Below are 22,398 nucleotides of genomic sequence, written 5' to 3'. Positions count from 1 at the left end.
AAAATAATTTTCACAAAGGTGATTGCCTCCTCATTTGACGAAAATCTCTCTCCTCCGAGTGCAGTTTTTAGATTAGGAAACAAAAAGAAGTCGCTTGAGGCTGGATCTGGTGAGTAAGGCGGATGGTCAAGCAGTTCAAAACGTAATTCGTGGTTTTTTGCCATGGCAACTGCTAAGGTGTGAGACGGCGCGTTGTCTTGGTGAAATAGGATTTTCTTTTTCTGCAAATGTGGCCGTTTTTCCACAATTTCTGCCTTCAGCTTGTCAAGTAATGATGCGTAGTATGCTCCTGTTATAGTTTTTCTTTTTTAAAGATAATCAATTAAGATAACTCCATGACTATCCCAAAAAACTGTCGCCATCACTTTCCCAGCCGAGAAAACAGTTTTTGCTTTTTTTGGAGCCGGTTCCCCCTTTGCAGTCCACTGTTTTGACTGTATTTTTGTTTCAGGGGAATAATGGTGTATCCAAGTTTCATCTACAGTAATTAATCGGCGCCAAAACTCGGATTTATTGCGCCTAAACTGCGCCAACAGAGCGTTGGAAATGTTCATTCGAACACGTTTTCGGTCTAACGTGATCAAACGCGGCACCCAATGCGCGGACAGCTTTCTCATGTCTAAATCTTGATTTAATATGTGACAGACACGTTCTTTGGACATTTTCATAACCTCTGCTATCTCACTCATTTTAATTCGGCGCTCGTCTAACACTATTTGGTGAAGTTTAGCAATAGACTTTAGTCAGTAGTTGCAGTTTTTGGACGTCCCGAACGTTCATCGTCTCCCAAGCTCCTACGGCCACGTTTAAATTCAGCTGCCCAAAATTTCACTGCGGTAAATGATGGTGCAGAGTCCCCATACACAGAGTAGAACTCATCTTTGATTTGCGTAGGCGTATTGCCTTTCAAAAACAAATATTTAATAACAGCTCGTTACTCAATTTTACATTTTCACAAAAACACACACATCGACTCACTCAAACCACTGTCATCTAAAAACTGCACATCCAAAATGGCCGAAACTTTGGTGAGTAACTGTCAAAAGATGCACAACTATTTTCACTAGCTTTTATTGACGAGTACCGCCATCTTTGCGTTGAGTTCGTAAACTTTTCAGACCACCTTCGTATATATAACTAATGTACCTAATGTTTTATTCGTACTTAAACGTAAAAAAACACACAGTGTTTTGGGCATTTTGAATAATTTACTATGTCAAAATGGGTGTTTTATCATATATCCATCACTACCAAAACTGTTACGTGATTCCTTTAGAAAATCTATAAACTTACCGAGTACAACAATTGAATTTGGGAGCTACCTCTGGGCTTGAGCCCCATAATACTTGATAAACCTAATTGATTCTGTGCAAAGGAGGGCGGTCCGTGTGACAATCCATTGATTGCCATCTTCAATACACAGATGCCAAGTGGGGGCATGCTCAGTCTGTTCTACAGGTATTTTAATGAATCTCCGGTGCATGTGCGTAAAACTCGACGGACACAAGCCGAACATCCATTCAAAGTCACAATTTTTTTTTACTTAATTAGGTTCCTAGGTTAAAAATATATTCTGCAACTTACTCGTGTCCGTCTCTTGGAAAAGTTTGGCATTCTCTTTCATGAAGCTATTCTGCTGGGCCTGCATTTGTGCCATTATCTTGGCGCGCTTCTGCGCCGCCATATTGGCTCGCCACTCCCTGTCCAGATCTGGAATTACACAAAATTAAATAAATAACAGATTTAAAAAAAAAACCAACAGGACAGGGGGAGAAAGATTAATATCATTAAATTATCGAAGAATCCAAACACTTTGTGACATTAAATAAGTTTTTAATGTCAATGGAAATATTAACTAAATTAAATACAGAGAACAATTACAAGGTAAACGAAAGGAAAAGAGAAAGCATGTGCGAGAGGGAGAGAGCATCAACGACAGGCTGTGGAGAAACAGTAAACTAAAACTTAGTTAACTTAAAATTTTAAACTTAAAATTAAAAATAGTGGACAGGATAGACCTCTCTGGGAATTCTCGCATAGATTTTTCTCTGCAAGTGAAGTGATAGTTAAATAAAGTCATCTATGCATTAATCAGCTGGATTCATCCGAATTATATTGTTTGACAAAAGAGGGCACCACTATTCCTGTTTGGTCGATTTAAGACTAAAGGATTAAAATATTTTGTTACAATAAAGTGACAGTACTTTTAGAATTACAATGTGTTAATTATTTTATTCTAAATTCTACTCTCTTGAGAGCTGGTCGTGACAGATCATTATTTCATGGTGCGAATGCAAGTGTTATTGTGCTGATTGCCGTCCGGTGCCGAATTTGGAGATTAAGGAATCGCTGCCAATCTCAATGCGAGTGATATATTCGGTGAGTTCTCTGTTTTTTTGTATTTGGTGGCTGGATGATATGTTACGTTTCCTGCAGAGTGAATTTTGTAATCAACCCCATTTTTTCATAGGGAATTAATTATTCCCTAATGGTCTGTGTGGTTTACAAGCCAGATCATCACCAGGCTGGTAGAGGAGTAGGGGAAGGGTGGGGGTGACATAGGGACAAATGAAAATAACTTTAAATTTGGACTGTCGGTCCTTTCAGACCTTTAGTAGTGTTGGGGGTGGCTTCTGACGTGATTGTAGTATTCTGGGGTAAACTGCTGGCTATCGTTACCACGGCATCTTCCGGATCTCCACTGGGACTCTGGTCCATGGAGGAGACAGGTCTGAAAAAAATACAAAACACATATTTATCAATAAAGCCAAAATAAAAGTGAAAAACAAGATTCAACTAAAGGAAAGCTGATTCAACTAAAAATCTCAAATGATTTTAATGTTTCTTAGTGCAGATAAGATTTTTAAGTCTTCAGGCTAATTTGTTCACTTTTGGCAACAACTCATATGGTATCATAGAAATCCTTTCGTCTCACTTGTTGCCATGGTGAGAAATATGATCTAAACGGTGTTAGAAAGAGAAATACTACGCTTTATATTCAAATCTAGTAGTTCAACACAAAATAATTAAAATGAGCACCTTTATAAAACTGTGTCAATTTTTCATTAATTTTTTTTATATGAAACGACAAAAAGTGAGGTAACGGTAACGTTTATAAAATATATGTCTAATAAAATATGTGTATTTTTATATACTTTTCTCATCAGTAATTTTAGTCACAAAAAACGTAAGGTGAGCCATTTAAATTTTGTTCTTATGTTCACATTCTAAACTTGAATATATCAAAAAATACATTTTCATTTCTCTAAATAAATAGTATAAAAGAAAGTCGCAATCCGCGTCTGTCTGTTTGTGCACTTAGTTTTAACTACGCAACGGATTTTGGTAGGGTTTTCACTATCATTTAGAGAATTTCTTCCAGAAGCTTCATACAGGGTTTTCCAATAAGAGGTGTTATTTTGATATTCAATCGTAAAAGATCAATGGTTTCGTTGCTTGTGTGGCACGTTGCGCCTTCTTGTTGAAAGTAAATGTTACCCAGATCAATACCATCCAATTCCAGCCATAAAAAATAATTAATCATCTCTCGATAGCACAATCCATTCACCGCAACTGTTGCTCCAGCCTCATTTTCGAAAAAGTAAGGTCCAATGACTCCGCCGGACCATAAACTGCACAGTCACACGTTGAGGATAGAGAGGCTTTTCAACAATAACTCTTGGGTTTTCCAAGCCCCAAATGCGACAATTTTGCTTGTTGACGAAGCCACCGAGGTGGAAATGGGCCTCATCACTCAAGATGATTTGCATTTGATTCACTCAAGTGAATTTTTATAATTTCAATGCGTTGTTGAAGCGTGTATCGTTCCATTTTTATTAATGGCGTAGTTTCTACTTGTCAAATGTCAAAAAATGACAGCTTCAAAAGTAACATCTACCGAAATAGCGGACTATTCAAAATAACACCTCGTAAGGCGTTAATTGGCACGATACTTGAATCATCAAGTATCAAATAATTGCGTATTCCCGTGGAAGAACCCTTTGTAAGAATGACCCAACACACAACTGTAGTTTCTAATTATTTTTATTTTATAAATATTGATGTACGTTTACAGATCGATTAAACAAGATAATGCAGTAGAACCTGTAAATGGGTCCTGCCGCTGAGAACTTCGTTGTAACCTCTCTTTCTGTCATGTGCATCATTTGTGAGAGAGAAGAGAGGTTACACACCTACATAAGGTTCTAAATATGTACATACATAATTATTTTTAAGATTTTCTGGTCCCTTCAAAATCCAAATTTGGTTTCTAATGTTCTATGGATTTCGAAACAACGTTATTTTACTGTAACATCTTCTTTTACAAGTGAGGTTTAGACGGATAGCATTATATTTGTAAAAAGGAAAATACCTATATTTGTTGAGTGTCCAGGTAAGCAGATCTTTGTGTGCGTCGACTCTGGCGCTCTTGTGCAGCTCTTCCAGTAGAGCAGGCAGCCCGTGCTTGGCCGCCCTCTCCGAGAACACCAGGAACGGGTACCGACCGCTGGCCTGCTCGTTCAGGGCCATGCCCATCAGGTGGAGTACCTGCAATGGAAATAAAATCACATTAGTTGGTTGATTAACCTACTAAAAGAAACAGAGGAAGATCATCCACGCCATGGATTAAAACCCTTGACTCTGTGCAGAAACGGGCGATCCGTTTGATAGATTCCCCAATCTTAACAAACGGACTGCAATCTTTAGAGCACAGGCGTCAGGTAGGTATGATGTCCTTGTTCTATCAGTATTACAATGGAAGATGCTCTGAGGAACTAGCGTCAATGATCCCTTCGGCACCGGTGCGTAGTCGGGATACACGCCAAACGCGCGCCCTACATTTGTACACGGTTGACATTTGTCACATGAGAACGGGACGCTTCTACGATTCGTTCTTAAGTTCAACAGCTCGGCTGTGGAACGAGCTACCGGCCTCTGTGTTTCCTCCCTCCTACAACATGGGACTCTTCAAGACCCATGTTCACTCCTTCCTCTCCACAAAAAGATCCTCCACACAGCATCCCCAAAGATGACATAGGCCCTGAAGGAAATTATTTTCTTCAGGGCCTCCTGTGTGGATTTAATATAAAAAAAAAAATGGAGTGATCAAATATCATCTGCAGTTCTCGAAAGCGACTAAAGGTGAATAACTGACAGATAATTTGTAACTTGCTTCATTCAAGAAGCAAGAAGAAGTGACTGACTTTCCAGAGAAACGGTGTGATGGTAGTTAGTTAACTGACTTGAAGGGGCTAGGTAACCTCAATCAAGAAACTGTTGTAAGGCTGAAGGAAGAGTGGAGATTGTTGTAAAGTACTTGGCTGGTCCAGATTTGGTCACAAAACACAACTATAGCCACTTCAAGCAAGCTTTTGATTGTAAATGATGGTCTCTCACCAGGGTGATACTGAGTAGGTAATCTCTGTTCTGGAACAAGGTGCAAACTCCTGCATTCAGAGTCAAGAAATTTACCACTTTCATACAAAGTTTATGAACGTCTGTTGAAAAACTTCATAAAAAAGCTTTGCTGTGAATTAGAGCTATCATGATTCTTTCTTTTTTATTTTGACATCACCCAAAATATCAGTTCAATTTTGCAAATCGATAATATCAAACACCGTCTACTAGGAAAAACCCCGAAACTTTCCATATTCCTTTCCAAAGAACTAATCTAACCATTTCCCAACCTTTTTGCGAATGTGTCTAATATAGCTATGAAGTGGAATTAGCATTATCGATACGTACTTTGTGTAGCTGCATTTCGCTGAAGGAGCGGGCACGCAAGTCAGCGCTCCGTGTCAGCACCGTTTTCATGACGTGCAACATCACGTCGCACTGCAGCAAGTCGGCCAGCATGGTGAACCCTGGCGCCAGTTTGGCCAGGTCCGGGGGCGGGCAACACTCCAACTCTCCTGGAATAAAAAAAACAACACAAATAAAAGGATTAAATTTCTAGGTTTACTATACGCATTGAAACCCACTCAAGAAGTTCCTAGATAATTTTTCATGCATAAGAAGTTTTGTTTTTTCGTTCCCTTGAATAATGAAATTAAAAATTGGCACAATTTACCCCACACATGAATTTTTTTCCAGTCCCTTGAAAACCTTTTAACTTTTGGTGTGTCTAACGCTAAATTTTCGCTGTTCGCCAGCTGATTTTACTTTCGTAATAACTTATTTTTTGTAAAAATTATGTTTTTGTATAATGATGAATTTGAAAAATTATTTTTTTGTAAAATGATGAATTTGAAAAATTATGTTTTTGTAAAATGATGAATTTGAAAAATTATGTTTTTGTAAAATGATGAATTTGAAAAATTATGTTTTTGTAAAATGATGAATTTGAAAAATTATGTTTCTGTAAAATGTTTAATTTGAAAAATTATGTTTTTGTAAAATAAGGACGGGTTGTTTCGGAGAATTTGAACAATTCATCAAATTTCAACGTTCATTTTCAAGTTCTGTGAAAGATTTTTTAAAGTTCTGTTTTAATTTCAGTTTTGTCGAGCAACCAGCCTATAATGATATAATAACAGAACTTGAATACGACTTTCACAGAACCCGGAAATGAACGTTGAAATTTCATGAATTGTTCAAATTCTCCGAAACAACCCGTCCTAAGTCTTACCAGATGATGTGTTTATCTTCTATATAAATAAAAATGTTCGTTTGTTCAAAATCTTAAATCTCCGAGAATTCTTCACCGATATCGCTGAAAATTTCAAAGATTGTTCTTATTAGTGCCAGGAGTTTTTTAGGGAGTGGTTTGAATGGTATCGAAGTCGGGGACGCCCGAGGACTATTTAACGCAATATTTCTGCAGCGGAATGAGATACTGAGTCGGATTAAAGTCCATGTAATGTAGTTTTTTTATAAGTAACATTGTGGTACATAATAGTGAATGGTGGAAGACGAAGACGCCCGGGAAAGATATTAGCAATAGCGAAGCATTGCAGGATCTGCAAGTATATTTATAAAAATAGTATATAATCTACCATAAGTAGATTAGGAGAGTTTCACTGTATTTAGGTAGGCAAGAAATTAACACCAAAAACAACAACAAAATTTAAGAATCAAGTTTTTGAATCAAACAGAAAATTAATTGATTGAGGCCAACATAAGAATGAAATTAGAGGCGAAAAGCGAATACCCAAGTATCAGCGATGTTACCAGCTAGCAAATTGAGTAAGGAGAAGTTTTGGAATATTTTCTAGGTATGTAAATACATTCTGAAAACTAAAATATAAGAATGAAGGATAGATGGAAAGAGACAGTGTTGGGATGCAATGTGTTATAGCTAAACTTACCGGCTAGCTTCTTCCTCTTCCTCTGCACTTCCTCGCTCTTGGACAGATCCTCCCGGGTGTAGTGGTAAAAGAACACGTTGTACTCGGAGTAGAACTGGGGTCGGAGCGTGTACACTCCACGACCCTGGCCAGCCGTCGGCTTCTTGAACTCTGCCACCTGCCAAATAAAAGCACCCAATGAGAAAAGTGTCAACATGTCTAGACTTCATAATCTAGTGCGGTTCCAAAGAGTCGTTCTATGATGTACCCTGAAGATGCGGGTTGAAGATTGCCCCGATGATAGCCAGCTTACGAAAGGATAATGATTTAACAAATTATTAAAAGCAATACTTATTAGGCTGAAACACCCACATAAATTGAAAAAAAATCTCCTGCTGCTCTACCGCTAAATTTGTGGTTTCAATTCCCGTTGGCGGCATTTATTTTTTCTCGGGAGATTTTGTCAATTTGTATGGATTTTTCAGGCTAGTAATTATTGATTATAATAATTTGTTATCTTTTGTGCTATGCATAAAAAACTTGTCTTATAAACATTAGTTTATCATTAAAAATGAGGAAAATGATTTGCCTAGTAAGTTTGTTGGAGAAGTAGAGCACTTACATTAAAACTGTGATAATGTTCATTTTTCTTCTTTCGTATATTGGGGGGTCAGAGAGAAACACCTAGGGTTTGCGAGCCAGTTTAGGGCCTCAGGAGTTGTCTTGTTTCGACTTCATCAATTCAGCCAGACAATGAATAAAACGGGCATTCTTTGACCATATGTTCGATGGTCTGCAACGGATCGCCGACTGTTCATTAGTATTACTGATAAGGAGACGGAATGCATTCAGATCACAGGCCCACAATGCTATCTCCCATGTTTTGCCTCATTCCTTTGACACTATCTCAGTTATATTAATGAAGTTGGCCAGGGTTGTCGTTGGATGTTTGGCCATGTCTCTTAGTTCTGAAATTTTTCTTTGCTGTCAATTGTTGAAATTGTCCCCTAACATTTCATGCACATATTAGTCCCCTCCCAACAACTGAGGTGACGGTATCCTGACTTTATAACCCTGACGTAATTTATCCAATCATGTGACACATTTTGACACAATGTATGTGTTTTTGTGAAACTTCATAGATTACAAATGCAACATCTGCTTACGGGGATGGCCCTAGATGGATCACATATGTGATAGCCGCGTAGATCAGGTTAACCGCTAGCTTCTTCAGGTGGCACTATTCATATTGAGTGTAATTTCCGAGTTGTTAGAATATGAATTCTTACCTCTTCAATGACGTGCTCCATACCAGTCTCATGCAGCTGGTCTTCGGGCAGGGTCTTGTTTAGCTCCGAGTGGCTGAGAGGTCTCACGCAGAGTTGCTGGATGATCTCCTTTTTGGTCCTCTCCTCGGCCGTTACCTCTCCCACTCCGGCAACATGGCGTTCACCAATCACTGATGAAAGAGAAACAAGAAAAATGGTTGCTAATAATTCATACTTGATCGGGGATGCTGCCTACAGGGCGTAGATTGCTCTGATGACCCCCGATAAGAGAGGGCACCAAAAGTATTTTTTTCAATAGACGCGCCCGGGATGGTTTCCGCTGGTGTTCAGTATTTATATGTTTGACATATTAATTGTGAAATTTCAATTGTTTCAGCAGGTTCAAAACCCGCGACCTCTGGTGAAGCTTAGGTTGCGATGTTTCGCAGAAATTCAAATGAAATGTTGTCATCAAGAGGCCAAAAGTCCCCCGTTAATTGCCGATTATAGGTTAATTTCAGCTTTTCAACATTTTGTGATCAGCAGAAAAGTACAACTTTCGTGTTGTTCAGCTGATAACAATTTAATAGGAAGCTGCCATAGGCTTTTAATGGGGACCTTTCTTATGTCAAAAAAACTAAATTGCGCTGATTGCCCATTTACAATGTTACATTCGAATTTCTGTGAAACACATCAACCTTACTGTTCTGCCAGGAGGTCGCTGTGTAATTGCATGTATTTTTGCAGTGTTGTCATACTAATCAAGTAAACAAAATCAAACTAACCCGTGATGCACAATCCCAGAAACTCTTCGACCAGACTGATAGTCTGCCTCATGGAGTCTTCCTCCGGCGCCTTGAGACTGTTGATCTCAAAGTCAGGGTTGGACCAGTTGATCAGGTTGAACTTATTGAGTAGATGGATTAGGAACTCGTTGCTCTCGATCAGCGAGGCTCCGACCTGCAGCAGGACTATATCACGGTCCAGCATCTCGGAACGGCACTTGACGTTGTGGTAGAAGTACAGCTGGTTGAGGAGGGCGTAGCCATTGCGGCGCCAGAGGCCGGCGTGGACTTGCGCTATCATCGCTTGGGTGCGTAGAACTGGCTCTGGAATTGCAAAAAAAAAAAAGTTTTTAATTTTATTTAAAATTATCAGATATAATATTTTGACAAAAATGTCGATATCATTTATAAATTCGTTTGCTACATTATGTAGATGAAGAATTGTCAAGTTGGATACATAATTTATTTGTGAACGGTGACAATGAAAAATTCTAGTAAAAAAAATGTAAATGAGATTCTGGTCTCCGGTGACCTTTTTAATGTTTGAAAAAAAAAAAAAATAACTTGTCAATCAGCTGAGTAATAGCCCGACCCCTCACATCGACCCTAGATGTCCAATATATACTGATTTTCTATGTTTAAGTTAGTAGTTAAAAAAAAAAAATAATTAAAAATGTCACTGGACACCAAAATTTCATTTTTCCACTGTTACTCCAAATAATGTCTGGAATCACTAGTAAAATGAAGTCAAGTATGTGTCTTAACACCTTGTTTATAGCGTTTATAATTTTCTCACAGAGACTCATTTACAAGAAAAGAAGGCAAATCAAAATCTAAAGATAAGTTGACCTATAAATCCTTACCAATAATCTGTTCAGGAATAGGCCTTGGCATCTGGAATTCGGGGCTATCAAACGACAGACCAAACTTGTGAAGATGCAGGTGAAGACCAGCCAAGAACCTGCTAAGCGGCAGATGGATTGACACGTGCAGACTTGACACGTCGTACAGGATACACGTGGCACTGTGATCAGCCAGTTCTGAAAGAGAAATTAAAATTAAATGTTGTGGTACAAATAGCCCCATTCGTCGTAAAAAAAAATTGTTTAGGTGGTAAAACTGAAAAATGTCTTTTTTTCATATATTTATTGGTTTCTATGGTTAAACATCATATCTGTTGCTTTTATTATATGCATTGGTTTCTATGGTTTAGCATGATATCTGTCATTTTTTTCTATTTTCATTGGTTTCCATAGTAAAAATCACATGATACATGTCACATTTTTCTATATTCATTGCTTTCTATGGCAAAATATCATATCTGTCAATTTTTTCTATGGATAAACATCACATCTGTCAATTTTTCTACAGCTGAACATAATATTTTTTTTTTGTCTTGTACCAATATTCGATATGTCAAAAACTATATGATGTATCTTTAAATAGTATAAAATAAAGTCGCTTTTCGTGTCTGTCTGTTTGTGCGCTTAGTTCTCCTAAACTACGCAACAGATAGGGTTTTCACCATTGTTTAGAGAATTTCTTCCGAAAGGTTTATGTACATAACACATGCATATTATATTTATAGAAAAGTCGATGTTTTGTAATCAAGTCAAAAAAACATATTTTCGGGCGTTTACATTGCTAACGCTGGCTAAACCTCATGAGATACATCAAAATAATGTACTATGGAATTGTACATCTTAAAAATGCCTACAGGAAAGTCCTTGGTGGTATATGTTTATCTCTTAAGGATAATCTTTTACATATATTATGTGTTATTTGCGACGCTATTTTGACCAGTAAAATGTTAATTCTTATCCAATTAAATGTGTTATTTATGTTAAGCATTTCATTTATATTAAAATTGCCCTTTACAATATAAAATTTAAATCAATATCTTAGAAGATATCGCAATTTGAAAAATCACTTTCAACAAAACTATTTGCGACGTTGCACGCACAAAAGCCGCCGCGGCGGCGGTGTTGGGTTGTTTACTGAGAATATTATTTGGTTTTCAAAGATGAAACACAAGTTATTCTTATTTTAGTGTTGTTATTTTGTGAAGATTGCGAATATTAGTTCTTTTGTTATTTGTCATTTATTTTCCTGATCCACAGTTTTGTATTTAACCTTTTCTCTGCGGGAGACGCACGCCTGCGACGCACTGTACATGCCCTGTACGCGGGTGGCACATCTGTGCGACGCAAAGTTTCTTCGGCGTTATGGGTATGAAACATGCTTGAGCACGGTAAAACTTATACTCTTAAAAAATCTCACATCTTTACACTACTGACATCTTACGATATTTATCCATAATACGTATCCTAATCATCGATACAAAGATTTGAAGGGATCTTCCAACTCGGAGCGAAAAATGAATCAGTTTGAATTCTTCCCGCGTCTTTACACACGTTATTGCGCAGGCGCATTTTATAAGATTCTCAAACAGAGACGCTCGCCGTGTAGATTACATTGTTTTATCGAATTATTGTTTGCTTTTTCGTGGATATGAACTTTTTTAATTACAGTGTACATTCATCTGATTTATCATATTTTAAAATAAGTTCAGTTACATAAATTCATTCAAACTATTGAAGAAATATAAAATTTCGTCAGTGTTAGATTATTTTCAAATAAAGATACGTGGTTAAAACTTTTTTTTAGTGAAAAATCAAGTGTAAAGTTGTACAAGTTTGACGTTTTATCAATTTTTGAAAGTATTTTTATTGCCAAAATACAAAATGTCGGGTCGTGGTCTTAATGACGAAGAAATATTTGGTGCTACTTTAGAAATAGATTCAGATTTTGAAATTAGTGACAGTGACGTCGATAATAATTGCGAAGATGCTGAAATACATGAAAGCCATGATTCTGAACCCGAAATGAACATTGAAGAAGGAGAAGAAGTGGTTGAAAATCTGTGGACTGCCGACCCTTTCGTACCCATTATTTATGAATTCGACGATTTCGCATCAGGTATCAATCCAGATACCAGGTTAACTGAAGACACGCCCGAACTTATGTTTTTTGAACATTTTTTGAATACAGAAATTATGACAAAAATTGTTGATGAAACAAATCAATTTTATCAATATAAAGTTAGGACGATGGATTTTACAGCAAAATCGAGAGTTACAAAATGGGTTGATACAACAGTCTCAGAAATGTACGTTTTTATTGCGTTAACATTTGCCATGACTAGGAACAAACACTTAGCTATCGAGGAACATTGGAGTACGAACCCCATAATCTTTTCACCAATATTTGGAAAGACAATGCCCAGAGACCGTTATCAGATAATATTACAGATGCTCCACTTTAGTGATAGTAATATTCAAACGCCTACTGATAGACTGCATAAAATACGTGTTCTTGTTGACCACACACGAAATATTTTTAAATCAACTATGATGCCCCATGAAAATCTATGTATTGACGAAAGCATCATCGTTTTCAAAGGCCGTCTATTATTCAAGCAATACATTCCATCTAAACGTCACCGATTTGGAATAAAAATGTTTGTGATGTGTGACGTCATGACGGGTTTCATTCTCGATTTTATAATTTATGTTGGTTCTGATACAGAAAAAAATGATACTCAAGGTATTGGTATTTCGGGAGGCGTTGTAACCACCCTTTTGTCAGATTATTTCGGAAAGGGTCATAATTTGTGGTGCGACAACTGGTACACTAGTCCAAATTTATTTAAATATTTACACGAAAAAAAAACTAATGCTTGTGGCACTGTTCGGAAAAACAGGAAAGGCATGGCACCTTTTGTTAAATTGAAGAAAGGGGAAATCCAATCAAAGCACCAATCACCGTTGTTAGCTTTGAAATGGCACGATAGGCGTGAAATCCACATGCTGACCACTCTTCATGATGGTTCTGTTGGACCATCGGGAAAAATAAATAGATCGACAGGAGAGCCCATTTTAAAACCACAATGTGTTCTAGACTATAACAAGAACATGGGTCTAGTAGACAAAGCTGATATGATGCTAAGCAACTTAAGTTGTATGAGGAAGTCACTCAAATGGTACAGGAAAGTTGCATTTCATATAATTGATTTGTATTTATTAAATGCTCACATAATATACCAAACTGTAACATCAAAAAAAGTCAGTTTGGCTGATTTCCAAATGGCTGTGATTGAGCAATTACTAGAGAAATATCACAAAACTTTGCCGAGTATTTTACGTCCCACAACATCAAGAGATTACCCGATGCGTTTATCATCGAAAATTGTTTCCAAACACATGCCCATTAAAGTTCCCCCTTCAGCAAAAAACACAAACCCTCGTCGAAGGTGTCGTGTCTGTGCCACTTCAACACTGAAGCCCAAAGTCAGAAAACTTACTAAATTTATGTGCTTAGAGTGCAATGTGCCGTTATGCGTTGAGAACTGTTTCAAAATTTATCACGATAAAAAAATATATTAAGTGATACATATTTACGGTGACATAATAACAGAAAAATTATTTCATTATTTTTGTAAATTTAAGTGTAGTTATTTTTTATTATATGAACCTTTTTAAGTGTGTCAATATTTCATGTATCCAGTCAAACGCGACATCGCACCCATAAATCAACCACTTACATCGCACCACAGTTGAAGAGCTCTACTCCGGTATGTTTATAAGCATGTGTATCGTTATCTTTGAAATATAAACATGGCCGCCCGGGTATACCGTATCAGATTACGAATATTATATACTTCGAATTTTTATCAAGTCTCATTGATGTTCGGATTGTTTATTTATACTTGAAAAGATAATTCAAGACATAAGCGACGTATTTTTTAAAACAAATTTTAAAATCCATGCGTGATTATTGTTTAAAGTCATAAATTAGATTGATGATAAATAGCCCCGCGTGTGAACGAAGTGATACAAATTAATGACGCATAGAAAAGGTTAAATTATGTCTCAAAAATGAAGTAGTTTGAATATAAGTAGTAGTACAAGGAATGCAAAAAGAATGAGTTTCATGAGAACGTCTTAATGAGGAAAGCGAAATAGCAGAGAAAGTACTTCTTCACGAAGAGATAGATAATTGTCTGTTGAATGTGAGGCTCGCCTTAGTCTTGATCGGGATAGGCATAGATCCCAAAGAGCCAGAGAATCTTCCGTACAAAGAAACAATCAAATATTCACCGATCGATATAGACGAAATAACCGTCGGTCCATGAGGGTTACTAATTTGTGTTCAAATAAAGTTAATGCTGCTATGAATTACGATTCTTCAATTGAATACAAGAATGATCCTGTAGTTTCAATAGGTACAATGTCTCTTTAGGCAGAAAGGCATGTGCTCTAATGTGGGTAACTAAGCGAATCTGCTGCAGAACGTGGGGATTCAAACCTAAAATGATGCAATGGCTGTATACAGCTGTTGTAAAAACAAGAATCATGCATGCAGCCTTGGTCTGATGAAGGAGAACAACACTGAAAACAGTGATGGCCACACTCAACCACATACAGGGATTTGCATGCAGAGGAATCACAGGAGCCATGCTAACCACTCCAACACTAGCCATGGGAGTGCTGCAGAATCTACACCCACTAAACTTAGAAATAGAAGGTGCGGCGATGGCGGCAGCCTACAGATTACAATGGAAAGGTTAATGGAGAGGCGAGATCCCCAAAAACAGTCACATGGAGATCGGAACAAGACTGAGGGCGATTCGTCCAACAGCTGGAATGAGGCAGGACGGCAAACAAGCTGAATACTTCTTCAGACAGCAGTTTAGAGTGACTTACTCCACAAGGGAGGAATTGGACACGGTTCCAGGCCCTACCCACAAACTAATCTGGTTCACAGATGGTTCCAAGATGGAGGAGTGAACAGGGGCCGGGGTTTGTTCCAAGAGGAAACTTAGTATACCTCTAGGAACACATTGTACTGTATTTCAAGTTGAGATGGAGGACATCTTAGCTTGTGCATAGGAGAACATAGGTATCGGATACAGGAATAAGAACATAGGCATATGCTCTGATAGCCAGGCAGCCCTAATGGCACTGGAAAGTAACAGATGTGACTACAGACTGGTGATGGAATGTAAAACCATTCATTAAGAACTTGCTACCATCAATAAAATAATCCTGATCTGGGTACCAGGATATAAAGGAATTGAGGGCAATGAGGGCTTACTAGTCCATCCGCCCGCTGATGGACTAGTAAGTCTTAACAATGTACACTAACATAAAGAAACAAGTTTTCATTAAAAACAATCACGTTTTTCAATGCAAGCGTTCGGGCGCGGGACGGTAGATTTCACAACAGCCCAAAATAATAATGCCAGACCCACATTGTAAACCAATTTAAGACCCCTGTATAAGACGCAGTAACCAGCCGGCTACTGACGTCAGCATAATTCTTCAGCAAAAGTACAAATCTATAACCATAGTTTGACTACTGCAGATACATCTCGCTACATACAAATGTATTGTCCGTTGTTTTGTGTAAAGGAAAAGATCTTCTAATTAAACTTTTGATTAGCTCTTGTAAACTAATGTTCATTAGAACTTACCATGCACCACGGTAGGCTTGTGCGGCACGGAGGGGTTGGCCAGCGGCGGGTTGTCCTGCAGCTTTTTAAGCGTGGCGCGGTACGCCTTTACCAGCACCACCTTGTCGGCTCCGCACCACTCCAGCGCCAGGGACACCACCGTGGCCAGCTTGATGTGCAGGTTGAAAGCCGTCTCCCATTCGGGCTCGTACTCCATGTGCTGACCCACCTGGGGGAGATATAACATTACGTCAATAATGTACCATCTGACGTCGAAATCTAAATTCCACGTAATTATACAGGTAAATAATATAAAGCCGCATACGCAAACGTTACCGTGAACAAAAAATGTGGTTCACAGCGACTCGACGCCTGTAAAATAGCCCTGGTTACGGTTACAGCCCGCAGATGATCAAAAACATAACTTCTCTTGATTCAAATTTACGAAATACAGTAGAACCCCGTTATTTCAAACCACGATAATTTGAAAAAAATGCTTAATTCGAAATTTCCGCCAAAAAATTTCCCCAGAATTTTCTTTTATTTAATTCGAAATTCGTGATTCGAATTTTATTTCTGTTCGCGCACGTAAATTTGTACATGTAATTCGAAAAATTTTAACTTTAGCGAAAATAAATAATAAAACTTTGTAAATCTGAATCTGAAAGACAGCCGTGGCGGTAAAATGCCAAAAAATGTATTTTTACAGCTTATACATCATCCTTTAAGTGTCCGTCCTTGTAAGTTCGTTTCAGCTTTTGAACAAAGTGTCATAAGCAGAAGAGGACAACTATCTTGTTGTTAAGCTCGTCAGCTTATTATAATTTGATGGAAAGCTGAAACACACAGTGGCTACACTTGATGGCAATGTTACATTTGAATTTTTGCCAAACACCTGGGCCTATGTTTATCACACTTCAAAACATATAGAATTGTTATCAAGCAAACACAATGACCATGATTTAACAAGAGATACATAATTATGATAATCCGTATGACGTGAAATGCTAAATACTTCACACATGAAAAGAAACTAAAAATGAGTAAGTAATTCTCAATCTCATTTACAAATACCGGTCTTAATTTGGTACTTACTGGTGTATAATACAATATCTGGCAATGCGATGGAGTCTATCATCAATCATCAATGAATGGCGGCATTCTCGTATTAACGACATAGGGGTTATACCATAATCTCTACCTGTCGGACAACCGTGTCCATGCCCTGCATCATGGTGAGGAGATTCAGGATGAGGGAGAGGCCCTGCAGGAAACCCTTCCTCAGGGCGTCGGTCCAGATCTCCGGCTTGACGCTCAGCAGGTATTTGAGGTCGTAGAGGATGAACTGGGCGCGTTTGAAGGTCATATTGGACGTGTTGCGCTCGAATTCCAGCTTTCCTGCAAAGATTGAGTTGTGATAATTATTATCTTTCCATCAAGAAGGAAATTATTTAAGCACATGTCACCTGCATAAGTTTGTGAGATATGTTTTTATGTATACACGCAGTCCGGAAAATCGCAGTACAAGCGGGAAACTGGTGAATCTTCATCACAATTGTAGTCGATTTTGTGGTATAACTTATTTTGATTTGAGCTTTCGTTTTTCAGTAAATCTAATTCAAAGTTTGAATTTTTTTACGTAAAATTTGAAATAAAAATTCTTTTTTAAGGGATTAATATCAGCTGTTTAATGTCTTTTAAAATGTGTCAAAGTGCAGACCCAGAGCCAAAAGTTTTTTTTAACCCTTTGAGTTGCTGAAAAAAAAAACTCGGATGGAAAAAAAAGAATAGTGAAATATATTCACCAGTTTTATGCTTGTACTACGAGTTTCCGAACACCATGTATAACTGAAAATGTAAAGGTTCCCACGTAAGAATGTGCTTAAAAACTTCTGTTTTTTGGTCCTTTGAAGACTGATACTAAAAGATATGAAGTTTTTTTTCACTTTCCCCTGGAAAACTTTATATAAGATGGTTTCATTGTATCTTGAAATTTCTTTATTTGATTTTTTTTGTCACATGTGGGATTAAAAAATAATTTGAGAATAGTATAGAGAAGAAAAGAATACAATATTAGGGCACGGTTAATTCTACTGAATATTTGTTTATGTAGGCAGTTGTCAAAGTATGAGTCCATTTCCATTTCTTTACTATAATTTTTTTTTGTTTTCAATAGAAAGTTAGTAATGTGAATAATTTAATTACCCTGGGTATTGCATTTCCTCGTACATTCCGAGAGGAAGGTATTCAGAAGGATGAAGAGGGCGTCCTCGTTGGCGATGAGGTGATGTGCCAGAGTGGGCGCCGTGTAGATCTGCACCGACAGCGATGAAACAGAGATCGCGTGGTCGTGGTCATCGCCAATGAAATCCTTCATCACAGATCCTGAAATGAATAAGAAGGATCAAGAAATACCAATTCGACAACAGTGCCAATCTCCAGCGAGAATCTCCAACATCGAAGACTGGTGCCTGCACGGGTTTGGGATTTCATAAGCTCCCTATTATTGGGTGGTTTATGTCATTTAGGACTGTGAGGTTAGCTGGGAGGATTTCGATCCCACTGACGAGGGAATGAGGTAAAACTTGCGGTAGCAATGCGAATGAGTAATTCCTCTTTATCTATAAAGGATATCTCACCATAGTTCTTAGTGAACACGGTTGCCAGGGCCTTCTTGGTGTCGTAGTCCATGAGCATGCCGCGTATGAGTAGGCGGTGCCAGGCGGTGCGCGCCGCCTTCCAGAGCTGGCAGTCGCGCAGCAGCACGCCCTCGGCTACTGGCGCCTCGGGCGGGCGCGGGGCTAGCGCGGCAGAGCTTAGCACGCGGCGGAAACCCTCAGCATGGGAGACAAACGACTGCATCCTGGAAAAAAAAATTCATAATCGTGAATAAAGGGATTTTTCAAATAACATCCTGGGATGTAGCCCCATGGTGTTGATGACACAGAAGGCTCGAAGGTGTCCTCAACTTTCCTTCAATCTCACGTCATATATTCTACATACACTTTCTCCCTTCATCGGCCCCAGTTGTCCAATATAAACGTCCCTTTCTCAATGAAGCATTTTTTGCAGGGATCTCGTCTCCAAAGCATTCAGTCTTTTTTTTTTTTTTAAAAGAAAGAAACATTCCCGGGTTATGAATAACCTGACAATATTTGAAAATCTCCTACTACCACCGCAATTAGCGGAAAATATTGCTTGTGTTGTGATGGAGGACTTAGCCAGCCAAGGAATTGAACACACTACGCCTGGATGGGATACTTAGACAGTGCTTTCTTTAGTTTTGAAGGATAAGTGTGCAAAATTTCATCAATCTCAGAATATAACTCGGAAGGGGTGACTTGATTGAGACTTTCAAAATTTTATCTGGACATTATAGTTGCCCTGGCATCTAACAAATCTTCTAACTTCTAACATCTTCTCCACCAACAAAAATTTTAATTTCCGTGGACACTCAAAAAAAATTAATAAAACATTTTTTGCATCCAATCCAAGGAAACGCTTCCTTGCAGATAGAGTAGTGAATGCATGGAACAATCTTTCACAACGTGTCATCAATTCTACTAACATAGAGTAGTGGATGCGTGGAACAAACTTCCACAACGTGTCATCCATTCTACTAACATAGAGTAGTGGATGCATGGAACAAACTTACACAACGTGTCATCCATTGTACTAACATAAAGTAGTGGATGCATGGAACAAACTTCCACAACGTGTCATCCATTCTACTAACATAGAGTAGTGGATGCATGGAACTAACTCCTACAACATGTCATCCATTCTACTAATATAAACCTATTTAAAGCTCCATTGGATTCTTATTTGGAGAGAAGAAAGGATTAATTTATTTTGAATTTAAAACAACAATTACTGTTAATTTATTGTAAAATCAGATACGAGCGCATCAGCAGAATGCTACCTGCTTATTAAATAATAATTATAAAAAAAACTGTTGATTAGTATAAAAATGAAACAAGATCGGCCGTCCGTCTGCCACAGACACTCTCCTTTACATAAATAGAAGAAGATTTACAAAAGAGTTACATAAATAGAAGATTCACTAAAGAGAAAATGGATAAACATACCACTGCAGCAACTTCATGGCAAATATTTGATGCGCCACAACGTGTGTGTGCACCACCAGCACCTTCAAACTGCGGTTGTTTTGTCTGGAAGTGAACCTGAAAGAAAGAAAATATATCATTAAGCGATAATTAAATATTCTGAGCTTGAAATTATGTGGGTTTGAAAACTGTGGTGGATTGGCTAAGTGTAAAGATTGCCATGGCCATGTGGAAAGATTGCCATGGCCAAGTGAAAAGATTACCAAGGCCATGTGGAAAGATTGCCATGGCCATGTGGAAAGATTACCATGGCCATGTGGAAAGATTGCAATGGCCATGTGGAAAGATTGCCATGGCCATGTGGAAAGATTGCCATGGCCACGTGGAAAGATTGCCGTGGCCATGTGGAAAGATTGCCATGGCCACGTGGAAAGATTGCCGTGGCCATATGGAAAGATTGCCATGGCTATGTGGAAAGATTGCCAGATGATGATGGGACACTAAATAATATGACTGTGTGGATGTCTCAGTGGAAACAGAGAGGAAGAAGTAGACTAATTACTTGGAAGAAGATTGAAGCAGAATGGTAAGGACTGAGAACTGTAGAATAAACAATTTGGAGGATGAACAAGGTGTCAGGAGAATATATGACGCAAATGCAAACGGTGAAGAAGTCGGGGACTCCCGAGGAATACATGAATCCAATACTTTAGTCAGAATAACAGAAGAGTAAGTATGAAAGGATGCATGAATGTGAATGAAGCAAGAATTGTGTGCCAAGACAGAATTGTGTGAAGGACTCTCCTTTCTATCTACCCCTCCGAGGTTAGTTGGTGTGATGGGTTTTTGCAGCAAAAAGGATAAAGATATCTAATAACTTGGTAACAGCAGAAATCTACGGGACATCTAAAATGAAATTTCGAAATAACGAAATAGACACTGAAAATCGAGTTCCTTGGCCACCTTTTCAAATTCGGGTAGTTTCTTTGGAGTAAATTCGTAAAAATACGAATTATTCCCGGGTGTATCGAATTTTCGCAGGCGATTTAGGTCGCGGCCGGCCCTTCAAGTCAGTTATACAAAGTAGTAAAACTCGCTTAAGAAGTTCCCACTTAAGAAGTTTTCACGCTTAAGAAGTTTTGATTTTTGGTCCCTTGAAAATTCCATACAAAAAACACGATTTTTTCCCACATAAGAAGTTTTAGAGCTAAAACTGCTTCCCGCTTAAGAGGTTTTAGAAATCCGGCGGTAAAATCAACACAAACGAAATATTGTGTCGCAAAATATCTAAAATGAACCTTTTTCCAAGTCATAAATTGAAAGACGTTGACTGAAACCCATACCTAGTACCTGAGACCATAAAACCCTTTGTCGGCCGCCGGGCCGTAAGCCGTAACCTGCCGTAACCAATAAACATCCAATAAATAAACCAAATACCCCGTCTCCTAATCCCCTAACTAGGTAAAATAGCAATGGAACGAATAAACAATGCGGAATTATGTAACAAATATGCAAGCGTCTTTAAGGCCGAAATAACATGAAAGATTATATTAAACTCAACCTTAATGACAACGTGGGCTAGATCTACATTTGCATACATTTGACGCCTCCTTCAATAATCTTCCCTTTGATAATGAACATAGAGATGTTTCGTAATATTATTGTATAAAATTTTTATTCCATCGAATTTGTAAAACACGAAAAACTTTTGATAATCTATCGGATCACGGTTAATACGGAATATTTCACCTTTAAATACATAACAACATGATTATATGGCGGGGGAGAGGGTAAAATATGCATTATAATTACGTTTTTTTCATTCAAACATCAAAAATTGCCGTGCATCATGTGTCATCTGACATTTGTCGTAAATTAAGTTTGAAGGTTAGGAAATACATATGCATAAATTTAAAATGTAGATTGAAACGAAATTTCGCAAATGATTTTTGTAGTTTTTGGATGCGTTCACAGATTATAATTCCAGCGTCAAACAGCTCGTATGATATAACTACTTTTTCTAAATACATAATACTAATTACCACGATAACTAGAAGATGTATATATGTATATATTTTTTTTTTTTGACCGCTTGGATCATATGAGCTTGTTTTCACGACAATTTAACGTAGGTAGACATAGGAATGACGTATGCCCCGGACTCGAGTTATTAAATGGCTAAAATTGAATCCCACTTAAGAAGTTTTCCCACTTAAGAAGTTTTTTTTCCCCGGTCCCTTGGAAAACTTCTTAAGAGAGTTTCTTGTAAATTTAAAAAAATATTATATATTTCCGCATGAATCGAAATTTTGGGGCCGATTTCCGCTGCGCCGGCTCTTTAAACTCAGATATTCAAAGGAAATTTAGTAAAAATACGATATATTTAGATGTAAATCGAAATTTCGCGTCTGATTTCTGTCGCGGCTGATCCTTTTAATTTCAGATATTAGGTGTAAATTCGTAAAACTACAACATATT

The 22,398-nt window shown here is 37.9% G+C and overlaps 1 protein-coding gene across 2 annotated transcripts in view; it reads right to left on the bottom strand.

The window, feature by feature from the left end:
- Positions 1-22,398, bottom strand: part of Ubr1 (Ubr1 ubiquitin ligase) — a 67,942-nt gene that overhangs the window by 15,782 nt on the left and 29,762 nt on the right. For both annotated transcript variants that reach the window (XM_089644676.1, XM_089644677.1), the window contains exons 9-21: positions 19,942-20,037; positions 18,493-18,716; positions 18,059-18,238; positions 17,055-17,251; positions 15,875-16,082; positions 10,203-10,379; positions 9,340-9,663; positions 8,576-8,745; positions 7,308-7,464; positions 5,746-5,912; positions 4,373-4,548; positions 2,610-2,731; positions 1,585-1,710 (exon numbers count right to left, since the gene is read on the bottom strand). In XM_089644676.1, coding sequence (XP_089500802.1) covers positions 1,585-1,710; positions 2,610-2,731; positions 4,373-4,548; positions 5,746-5,912; positions 7,308-7,464; positions 8,576-8,745; positions 9,340-9,663; positions 10,203-10,379; positions 15,875-16,082; positions 17,055-17,251; positions 18,059-18,238; positions 18,493-18,716; positions 19,942-20,037 — 2,324 coding nt within the window. The remainder of the gene's footprint in view (positions 1-1,584; positions 1,711-2,609; positions 2,732-4,372; positions 4,549-5,745; positions 5,913-7,307; positions 7,465-8,575; positions 8,746-9,339; positions 9,664-10,202; positions 10,380-15,874; positions 16,083-17,054; positions 17,252-18,058; positions 18,239-18,492; positions 18,717-19,941; positions 20,038-22,398) is intronic.

This window comes from Hesperophylax consimilis, chromosome 21, assembly GCF_061612785.1.
Source record: "Hesperophylax consimilis isolate HC1 chromosome 21, BYU_Hcon_1.0, whole genome shotgun sequence".
In the NCBI taxonomy this organism is placed as follows: Eukaryota; Metazoa; Arthropoda; class Insecta; order Trichoptera; family Limnephilidae; genus Hesperophylax; species Hesperophylax consimilis.
Note: the sequence above shows the minus strand (reverse complement) of the source record. Positions and strands in the feature narration are given on the sequence as shown.